An 11,872-nucleotide genomic window follows, 5' to 3' on the forward strand; every position below is an offset into this window, starting at 1 on the left:
ATTGCAAACACCTGCTGATTTGTTTCTGTTTCAAGTAGCCAGAGGGGTTTCAATCTCAATTCCTATAAAAGGCTTGTCTTTAACAACATAGCTGCTATGGAAATTAAAGGTTTGCTTCACTTAATCACCTGAAGGTTTATGACCAACAGGTTGAAACTGGATATGAATTCAAGATTATTTATAACCAGTGTGTGAAAAGTGACTCTTTAACTATGTATTCTTCAAAAAGGAGTTGCCATTTGTATCTTCGTGCCCATTCTTTTTTTTTTTTTTTTTAGCTTTTTCTACTTATCACCCCACTCATCTAATGCACTTTGTTTTTGTTTTCAGGATTCCGCAAAATCAGCCTCGACGATCTGCGGAAGGCCTACATCGTCAAGGATGTGCAGCAGTACATCCTTCACCGGCTGGACCAGGAGGAGGCCTTGAGGCAGCACCTAACCAAGGAGACCGCTGAGATGCTCAACCAGCTTCACATCAAAAGCAGCGGCTGTTTCCTCTACCTGGAACGCGTTCTGGATGGCGTGGTGGAGAACTTCATCATGCTTCGGGAGATCCGTGACATCCCAGGCACTCTCAATGGGCTCTACCTGTGGCTCTGCCAAAGGTTGTTCGTCAGAAAACAATTTGCCAAAGTTCAGCCCATTCTTAATGTAATCTTGGCGACTTGCAGGCCACTTACAGTCAAAGAACTGTACCACGCAGTCTGGACCAAAAACATGACACTGACCATGGAGGAGTTTCAGAAAAAGATGGACATTCTCTCCAAGTTGTTGGTCGATGGCCTTGGGAGTACTAAAATCCTTTTCCACTACAGTTTTGCAGAATGGTTGCTGGATGTGAAGCACTGCACTCAGAAGTACCTGTGCAATGCAGCAGAGGGCCATCGGATGTTGGCCATGAGCTACACCTGTAGAGCAAAGCAGCTGAAACCTCTGGAAGTGCAGGAATTTGCTCTGCACCTCGTCAGCTCCAACCTGCAGATTGAGCCCTGTAATCTTGCTCTTTGGATGGTCTGGAATGGAACTCCCACTAAAGACTCTCTGAGCACCTCCATACCAAGAGAGCAGGAAGTTCTGCAGCTTCTGGTCAAAGCTGGTGCTCATGTGAACAATGAAGATGATCATGCTTCATGCATTGTACAGCAAGCCCTAGAGCGAGAGGACTCGATAAGAACATTACTTGACAACGGGGCTTCTGTAAACCAGTGTGACTCTAATGGAAGAACTCTACTGGCCAATGCTGCATACAGTGGAAATCTTGATGTGGTTAATTTGCTCATATCTAGAGGGTCGAACATGGAGTTGGAAGACAACCATGGACAAACGGCGCTTACTCTAGCTGCGAGGCAGGGTCATACCAAAGTGGTCAACTGCCTTATTGGTTGTGAAGCAGATATAAACCACACGGATCATGATGGGTGGACCGCACTCCGCTCTGCAGCTTGGGGCGGACACTCTGAGGTTGTGTCTGCTCTTCTTTATGCTGGAGCCAAAGTGGACTGTGCTGATGCAGATGGTAGAACTGCACTGAGGGCGGCGGCTTGGGGAGGCCATGAAGATATTGTGTTAAATCTTCTTCAGCACGGAGCTGAAGTCAACAAAGCAGACAATGAAGGAAGAACGGCTCTCATTGCTGCAGCATACATGGGGCACAGAGAAATTGTGGAGCACCTGCTGGACCACGGAGCTGAAGTTAATCATGAAGATGTCGATGGGAGGACTGCCCTGTCTGTGGCTGCTCTCTGTATTCCTGCTAGTAAAGGTCACGCATCTGTTGTGAGCCTTCTGATTGACAGGGGCGCAGAGGTTGACCACTGTGACAAAGACTGCATGACTCCCCTGCTTGTGGCTGGCTATGAAGGACATGTGGATGTAGTTGATTTGCTCTTGGAAGGCGGAGCTGATGTGGATCACACAGACAAGAACGGGCGCACCCCTCTCCTGGCAGCTGCATCAATGGGCCATGCGTCTGTGGTCAACACGCTACTTTTCTGGGGAGCCGCTGTGGATAGCATTGACAGCGAGGGAAGGACGGTGCTGAGCATCGCCTCGGCTCAGGGAAATGTGGAGGTGGTCCGAACTCTGCTGGACAGAGGGCTGGATGAGAACCACAGGGACGACGCAGGCTGGACCCCGCTACACATGGCTTCATTTGAGGGCCACCGGCAAGTGTGCGATGCTCTTATTGAACAAGGTGCTCGCTGCTCAGAGGTGGATAATGATGGTAGAATACCACTGATATTGGCTGCACAAGAAGGACATTATGACTGTGTGCAAATTCTCCTGGAGAACAAGTCAAACATTGACCAGAGGGGGTACGACGGAAGGAATGCTCTCAGGGTATCTGCACTTGAGGGCCACAGAGACATTGTTGAACTGCTGCTGAGTCATGGTGCTGATATAGATTGTAAAGACGCAGATGGTCGCCCAACACTTTACATAATGGCACTTGAAAATCAGCTGGCCATGACGGAGTATTTCCTTGAAAACGGTGCGAACGTTGAAGCTTCCGACACGGAGGGCAGGACAGCCCTCCATGTATCCTGCTGGCAGGGACATGTTGAGATGGTGAGGCTGCTCATCAACTACCATGCTGACGTGAATGCCTGCGACAATGAGAAGCGATCCGCTCTGCAGTCTGCAGCGTGGCAGGGCCACACCAAAGTGGTTCAGTTTTTGATAGAGAACGGAGCGCATGTGGATCATACGTGCAACCAGGGAGCAACTGCTCTGGGTATAGCTGCCCAGGAGGGACACATCGATGTCGTGCAGATACTGCTGGAAAACGGCGCAGACCCCAACCACGCTGATCAATTTGGCCGCACGGCAATGAGAGTGGCAGCAAAAGGTGGCCACTCAATGATCATTAAAATCTTAGAAAAATACGGAGCCACAACATTAAATGGCTGCAACCCTTCCCCCGTTCATACCATGGAGGAGAAAACACCTTTGGCAGTGACCGGCAAAATGCATTCCCTCACCATTAAATCGAGCAGTTCTGGCAGCACAGGGGTGGGAGACGTGCAGTCATCTGGACGCTGTCTCCCTGACAGACCCGTCCATGCTTTCAGCTCGCCATCAGAATCTCCCGACTCCACTGTGGACAGACAGAAGTCATCCCTATCAAACAATTCCCTCAAGAGTTCAAAAAACTCCTCTTTAAGAACCACGTCGTCCACGGCTACAGCTCAAACTGTACCTATTGACAGTTTCCATGGAATGACGTTTACAGAGCAGATTCAACAGCACTCACTGCCTCGGAGCCGAAGCAGACAGTCTATTGTGTCCCCTTGCTCTACAACAAAGTCCGTCAATCAGCAGCCATCGTCTCCATCCAACGAATTTGAATGGTCTCAGCTGAAGTCAGGTCTGAAGTCGGCAAAGGGAACTAAGACAGGAAACGGAACTCAAAACAGCAAAGCAGCTCTGGGAGACAAGAAGAAAACAAAAAACAGTGGATCCAGCCAAGGCCAGGTTTTGGAGTACGAGATGACCCAGTTTGATAAGAGAATGGCTTTCAACCAGTCAGTTGCCAATATTGCAGTGAAGGATCCTCACTGTAAGATCATGATCGGTGGTTCCATGCAACAGGACAGAGGCCAGTGCCAAGACCCATTCTTCATCCAGCCACAGAGCTGCTCAGAGAAGAAAAGGAACGGGATTATGACCAACCCCAAATATCACCTACAGGGTAACCAGGTCTTCTTGGGTCGAGTGTCAGTTCCACGGACTGTGCAGAACAGGGGCCACCAGGATGTGTTAGAGAACTACCCCATTGGGGAAACAGAGCTGAGCCTTAAACAAGCCCTGAAGCTGCAGATTGAAGGATCCGACCCAGGGTTTAACTACAAAAAGGAGACTCCGTTATAGCTGGTAAGAAACCTAACAGCATGTTTTGCACTGAATGAAAGACGTGGTGTGAATTCATCACCGCTGTGAAGGAAGGTCAGATTTCATTATTTATGGCAGGAGCATAATCAGAAACTGAAATTGTTTAAGAAAAATCCAAGCTTTCATTTAAGCACATTTATCAATTTCAAAATCACTTGGGTCTAAATTATTAATACCCTTGTTAAAACTTTGTACAATTGCCTTTTGCCAAAAGTAGAACATGTTTTTTCATTACATTTTCAAGGTTGGAGCAAACTAAGAGGAATCGTTGATTATTGTTCTGTACAATCTTTCTGGATTTAGAGTCATAGGCCCCCTCTGATCTCTTCACCTCACCCTACAGGTTGTATAACATCTAACTTTAGAGAGGACCACTGATGACTGTGGAAGAAGGTTGATTAGTGTCCTCATGATATTTATTTAAAATCTCTTGGTTTTTCAAAGAGTTGGTAAATCCATGGACTTTAACAAGGTTCTTATGGCCTTTTTATAGTTTTTCTTAGTCGTTTTAGTGCATTTATAACCCCACTATTAACATTTGCGCAACAGCTACTGTATTTCTCAAAACAATTGGTACAAACTACAAAACATAGTTGATAACCTGTATGATAACCGTTTAATAAGTGTCACTTGTTAAACATGGATAGTTCATTCCTTAAAAAAGTTTTCATGTCATTGAAAGTGCCATCAAAATGAAAAGTCCTGAGACTTTTGTTTATGAACCAGGTGGCTTTCCATGTTTCCATCATAATAGTTCACTCTGTGTTTTCAAATTCTAATAAGTATGATCTTTGTGACCCTGTCTGAAAATGCTCAGTAGAGCTCTATATACTATTTTTCTAGATATTTGAAATCTACAGTTACATGTGATTGAGTGCAAGACATTGAACACTCATGTTTTACATTTTTACTGCATGTGTTCTTTCTTTTACACAATGCTGTGAACAAATTAAAGCTGCAAAATGCAACATAGTTTACAATAAACATTAAATTTATTGTGAAGGTATCTGTGGGTGTAGCAATAAATGATCAATCAGTGGTTTTGTCAAAAATAATTCTCAGTTTTGAGGATGGATTTTTCTCCATTTTACAGTAAGAGATTTTGTTCCTGCAATAAAAGATGGAGGTATTTCAAAGATTTTCACACCTCTTTCTTCAGTAGTGCCAACAATTTTTCCCCTTCAAAACAACAAAACAAACTAACCGTTTTCTTTTCTTTTTTTTTTTGCTGTTTTTAGATGTTCTGACCACCATCCATCATGCTGACATTGGGGAGAATGTGCCAAAGCAACAGTTTCCGTCTGCATAACAAAACTACATTGAATTCCCCCCATCCTCCCTTCATGGGACGCCATAAAACAACTCTCTGCCTGCAGCGTATGTGAACTGATACTTTGATGTGCCTACATCTGTTACAGCCTTCTGTTTTCATTCAAAATATCATTTTAATTTAATGTTACTATTTAATAAGCCGTGTATGCACTTTTAAAATAATAAACTGACAGACATACATGTTTTTTCCCCTTCGCTTTGTATCCCATTCATGTTTTATGAGCTGTTTGAGAAGAAACATGCCAATTCTTTCATTATTATTTTGTAGTATGTTGTATTTTGTCTCACTGACAGCAGTGTACCAGTGGGTGCATTGTTCCAAACAGACAGTAACTGATGTCATGGTTGTCATTCATCGCCTTTCTAGAGACCCCAAATAATCTGTGTTACCTTTGATCAGAGTGCTAAAACCTTTTGTTGCGTGTAACATTTTAAAAGCAGTTTACTTGGATATAAGGCGTATTTATTTTTTAGGAAAACAAGCCACTTTTGTTGCATTTTTATTTGTGTTGCATTCTACCATGGTGCTGTGTTCAGAAGATGCCTGCAGACATTTTGGGACTTTTTTTTGCCTTTTAAATATCTGAGCAGAAGGGAGGTTCATTTATAATGTAAAACAAATTTGATTTTGTCCCTATGGGATTTTTCTGTTTTTATATTGTATGTATGTGTGTGTGTGGTGTTTTTATGTGCAAGAGTATTTAAGTAACCGTTGTGTATCATCAGCAAGGTTTTGGTGCTAAATGCAGCATTTTTTTTGTTTTCAGTTAGCCTTTCTCAGCAGCTCAGCAAACAGAACTCCAGCTTTGTTTCTGTATCATTTTCATTATATTCTGCTGGACTTTTCAGGGGCGTGACACAAAAAGGGTTCAGCCATTAAGACAGCCCCTCGCTGTTGGTGATATTGTTTGAAATGCAGACTTTCAAAAGCCAAAGTTGAAACAGCATACACTGTCCCGCCTCTTCTCGGAGGAGGAGTTTGGTCAACCATGACTCGGAGGGAACTGAAACATCTGTTTCTTATGAACCGAGCGGAGCTGCTTTAGCGTTTACAGGCTATGTTACATCTTTGCAGGCTTCTCAAAATGTTCACAGTGAGCTATATTTTTGCCAAAAGCTGGGATTTTGGGGGAAGTAGAAAACTTATCGCATGCACAAACACCTATAAGCCCCCAGTGAAACCTCTCTGTGTGCCACGAAGGGTGAATGGAAGGATTTTAGGCAGGGAATCATGATGTATAGTCTTATTGAACAGTTCTCTTGTTGGTCTCGAACCTGTTTTGTCTGTCCACTTTGATTTGACTCAGTGATTGGATTGTAAATAGCTTATCGTGTACATTTAACTTTCATTAAAATAATTTCTGTATTATACGAAGCTGAATTTTCTGATGTATATTAAAAGTGCTTAATAAACATATTTGCTTTACTGCTGAATAATTAGTCCTGACCATTTTCTCAATTACACCAAGATATGAAAAACAAAAAGATGTCTGGAATCTTGTGTGACTAAGATAATTTAAAATCTACCAAGTCTCTCCAACTAATCAACCTCATAACCTATGAATCAGTCTGAAGGATGAATGCTTGTAATATTGAAATGTTTGAATTTCCAGACCTTCTCGTGTCACATTGTTTAAATCATGTATTATTCTTTTTGTCATTTTTTAATTTTTCCTCTATCCTACCTTTCATTTTCCTGGTTTCCCTTTTCTTTCCTTGTGACCCAACTCCCTTCTCCAGGTCTTTTTTTATCCTTTTGTTTTTGCACAAAAAAGGATCAAGTTTTCTCAGTATGCACACCTCAATATGTGGGTTGATAAACGAGGATAAACGAGAGGTAATAAGAGAAATGCCAAGGCAGAAAGATTTTTTTTTAAACTCTTTCTTTACACTTGAAAGGGAAAAATATCTTATTTAGCTAAAATCTGATGACTGGAACTGTTTTCATGTTACTGTTTCTGTAAAATATGTATCAACCCATTGCAGAAAAAAAACAAAATAGGAAGTGTTTTTGGCTAGCACTAAAAATCGAGCAGAAGCATTTTGAAGTGACCCAGAGAAAAACAGTTAAAGTAGGTGAAATGTAAAATCTACAGCAATAAAGTTTAACTTTGAGATATGTGAGGTTTACTAAATTCTAGGCGGAAACCTGACTTCTCTGCCACACAAAAGCTTTTGTTTCAACATCAGCAGAATTTTTACATCAGAAATCTGCTAATAACTCAGTTTCTCGCTTTAAATATAAATATATTTTTTTTCTCTCTTCACTGTGGAGATCCTTTTTCCGTCGCGTTGAGGCTGTGAAACCACAGCATGTGCTGTTAATACTTAACTTCAGTGTTGGTCATTTGATATGCAGAGGCCAAACCAGGACACTGCAGGCATCCAAACACATGGATCAAACTGAAATGGAACAACAGGCGAGCGTGCCAAAGCGCTATCGCTGCCCCCATTTTATCCCAGAGTTCATTCAGTTCGTCGCAGCCAAAAGCAAACCGAGAAAGAGATTCAGCAAAAACAAAGCTTCATGAATTGTTTAGCTCAAGTGATGCATTGCCCAAATAAAACTTTCAGAAGCATTTAACCCCATGAACACTGCTTTACCCCTTGACCTCTAATTAAAGTTCAGTGGGCTGAATTTTCACCAACATTTCATCAAAGAAGCAGAGGGCTTTAAGTGGCATTTCGTCTTGTCAGCCATCAGCGCAGCATTTCCCTGCATGCTTCCAGGGTGGATGTTAATGAGCAAACCATCTGGCGCTGACGTCATGCAGTTCTCACTGTCCGAGTTCCTTGCAGACCAACTGCCAATGTCCACATCTGGTTCTTCTCCACCCATGCCCTTGTTTTGGATACAGAGCTAACAAGCTCCCACGCAAAATGCATAACTTGGCGACAGTTTTGAGGTCAACTTGTTCCAGACATTTTTTTGTTTAGACCCTCTGGCTTTGCCCTGCATGCCGGGTTTCATCCTCTAATGCTTTCGCTTCATTTGCATTTATGCAGCTGCAGATTTTCAGCCCTATGAGCTCACGGTAATTAGGAAATCAAAAATATTGTCATGTCCTTGAGGAGGAAGATTTTCTCAGCCCAAAGTGACGCAAGCAATGAAACATTATTTCCATTCTTAAAGCCATATCTTTCTAAATACTTGGAGCAAAAGCCGATCAGAAGAAAATGTTACTTGGGAGAGTTGCATTATGTTGACCTTTCGACAAGCTGTTTATCTGTCTGAAAATTGTTTCATTCTCTCTCTCTCTCTCTTTCTCTCTCTAAAAACTAAATAGTTTGGAAGTAAATTTTATTTTACTCAGGTTACAAAAATATTCTAGCCTGGCTTGGATTTGCAAAGTTGTATCTGAATGAACCTCATATCTTAAGGAACAATGTCCTTCAAACAGATAAAGCCAAAGCAGAGATTGTTGGCAGCATTGCACAGCAGCGTGTTTGCATAAAAGCAGAACATATCATCACAGCCAGGTGGTGGAAAGAAGATGATTAGGGTTTGTTCTGTAGCTGCAGGATCTGTGCATCCTGCAGTCATCAAATGGACTTTCTTTCAGCCTCAACCTGCTGATTCTGCTTCATGAAACTGCGGGGTTTTTAGTCACATCTAACTTTTAGTTGAAGCCACCAGCGTGCATGCAAGTGTTAAAACTCCACTAGCAATCATGAAGCCATTTTTATTGATCTAAGACATTATCTTCCCCCTCCAGTTGTGCTGTTGGCTGCGATAAATCTTGGTTACATCTGCTATAAAGTTTTTGGAGTCTGGTACTGCCAGTGAGCTATGATAAAGTTAGTATTTGATGCTTGTGAAGCAGCTTCACTGCTAAAGTTAACTTGGCCACCCTTCAGGGAGTCGTTCTGCTCTGGATTTCTGTCGCCACTGTGGGACATGACGGGGCATTTACGAGCCGTTTAGAGGCTGTGCGTATTAAACACAGTGAAAAACAACATAAAGCTCTCAGATCGGGGGAAACTGCTTACAAACTGCATGAATTTTCACTGAAGCTTTTATCTGTTGCAGTGCAGCGCTAATACAGTTGAATTAAAATTCTGGAAAAGAGCTTGTGGCTTTGAACGCAGCCTCCACTCGACAACAATGCAGCACCTCACTGCCAACAAAGCTAGAAAACGAGAGATTACTGACATACTTTACTCCTCTTTGTAGCCTGTTTACATAATCCCTGTGGTCCCTCATCAAGAAGCATGGATGAAAAGCTTTCATCAGTTCACATTTAAAAAGCCTCTTTTCTTTATGAAACTCAACTCAGCAGTCCAGGATGCATGCAGGTGGGCGATTTTTACGAAACACTGATCGGGATTCGTAACACAACAGAAACAGACTTTAAAAAGAGTTAAATAATAGCTGTGAGGCTGCTGTGTGTAAAGGGTTAGAGATACGTCACTGCACATCATTAATCACTGCGCTTGAAGCCAAGGACAATAAATGGACTCATGCTCAACACAATAAAAGGATTGTTGCTCCACATGCTGCAAGACTCTGGTATGAAACTTGTGCAGAACCAGAAGGCTCCACACTCTGTTTCTATCTCAGCTTCTGAGTTATGAGGAAGTGAGAAAGCCATCATTTTTAGAGCATGAAGGAAATCCAGATTCAGAAGCATTAAGTGCTGTTTCTAAGCATCAGAAGATGAAAGATTTATTTCTAAACCACCAGGCATGTCATTCATTTCACCACTTTTAAATTAAATGTTATGCATCTGATACATGAGAAGCAAACTTCTCATGTATCAGATGATCCCTGTTAAGGTAAAACCACTCTGCTTTCAGGTTTTAATCAAGTTTTTATTTTAGAAAAAGAGGCAACTGCAACTGAACCAAGAGTTCAGAACTAGAGAGGCTCATATGAAACTTGAACATTGGACACAGATACAGAACACTGTGTGCATTACAACCACATAATTCTATAAGACAGTTTCAAACATATAATTGGTATATTAGTGTCATTCTCTGTAGAAATTCAATGCATATATTGCAAGACAAAAAATTAAAAAAGGTAAACTTGCATTTGTTATACCTATATTTAAAAATATTATTCAGTTCTTTATCATTTTAACCAAAGTTATAAAGAGCCATTGTGGACGATCCAAAGAGTCACTTGCTGCTGCAGGTTGCAGACGCCTGTGGACAGAATCTTTATCTCTTTTTGTGTATGGAAACTGCTCTGATTGACTGACAAACAACAGGATAATTATTTTTGTTACAGCAAAAGCTAACAGTGAATACTAAGGAACCAATTTGCAAGCTTACGAGTAGTAGTATAAAAAATAAGTTGGCCTTGCTTGTCACATACATTTAGTGGCAGCGTTAAGCTCCTCTAAGCTGAGACGCAGTGACACCATGGTGTCTTCTGCCAGAGTCTTTCTGCTGATGAACTTCATGTGTGCGGCACAAACAGAATGATGAGAAGCAGATTTGCCTGAAACACGATGTGAGAATTGAGCACTCACTACCTGGGTTTTTTATTAGACCTGAGCCACTAAATCGCCTTATTATTCAGAACTATTATTGCAGGGAGGTAAGGAAATTTCACTGCTGCCAAAGGTCCTTGACTTCACTTCATGGCTCCAGGTCTCTCTGGCTTCTTTTCCTCCATGTTCTTCTGCAATCATGCCTTCAGTTCTTTCTCTTGGTTTGTTACTAAATTACTAACTTTGCTCTTTCATTCCTTTTCTTCATCTGCGTCTTCCTCTTTATGCCGGGTGGTTTTTGTTTACCATGCCCATCTTTTCTGTCTTGCTCTCATTTTCCACTGGTTTTTCTTGTGCGTTTTGCTCTCGCTGTCTCGTTTCTTCGCTCTGTGAGCTGCCAGCAGCTCTCTCGGCGGCTGCAGCAGAGTTCACCTCAGGACAAAGCCCCGCTCTGCTCCTTCTGCTGCTGCTGCTGCTGCTGTTGTTACACACACATCGTTTGTCCAATGAATCCAAAGCATGGGTGTAACGGGGCCCGGGGACAGACGGAGAACAAAGATATTCTTTGAGTTTTGCTGCCACACACAGCATGGGGAGAAATGTTAAAATTGCATGGAAGCTGCAAACTGTTGTACACAATGAAGACCTCTAGGCTGGAGTTTGTCACATGCTTTCTTGATCTTTCCACTATCTGTATCTGCATGCGTCTTGTCACGAGTGCTTAACAAATTTGGCCTGACCCGAGTTTTGCAGGCAGATGTCAGTGAGCATTGTCAAGGTATTTCTGGTTTCTGTTCAAACTATTCACAGTGACACGCACTGAAATAAAATCTAAATGTTTCCAAAAAAATGTAGGGCCAAAAATCATATAATTCTTCATAATCCGCTGGGGAAATTTACGATGTTTCAAAGCAGAAAAATGAATGTGAAATGTATATTTCTGACACAATGAGCACCATTATAAATACTTGCAGACATATATAAAGTGGTGACTGTAAAGACTCAGAATGAGATTGGTTGGGTGAAAAAAGAAGACCTTAGCAATATGTCGAATCAGAAAAAAACGGAGCGAGCACAGGAAAAGTGGGAAAGATTAGACAGAAAAAAAAAGGTCAGAGTCCTCATTCATCAAAAATACTGTCTCCCTCTTGAATACACTTGTCACAGGATTACGAAACAATTGCTGTTGCATAAGACTTGGCTTCAAAG

At 42.0% G+C, this 11,872-nt stretch overlaps 1 protein-coding gene across 1 annotated transcript; it reads left to right on the forward strand.

The window, feature by feature from the left end:
- Positions 1-314: 314 nt before the first annotated feature.
- ankrd50 (ankyrin repeat domain 50) lies at positions 315-6,659 on the forward strand (the record flags this gene model as incomplete). The annotated part of the gene is made up of 2 exons (XM_016670905.1): positions 315-3,875; positions 5,132-6,659. A coding segment is annotated over one exon (3,558 nt), but the record flags the coding sequence as incomplete, so codon positions are not given.
- Between the last annotated feature and the right edge of the window lie 5,213 nt (positions 6,660-11,872).

This window comes from Poecilia formosa, unplaced genomic scaffold (genome assembly GCF_000485575.1).
Source record: "Poecilia formosa unplaced genomic scaffold, Poecilia_formosa-5.1.2 Scaffold39, whole genome shotgun sequence".
NCBI classification, from domain to species: Eukaryota; Metazoa; Chordata; class Actinopteri; order Cyprinodontiformes; family Poeciliidae; genus Poecilia; species Poecilia formosa.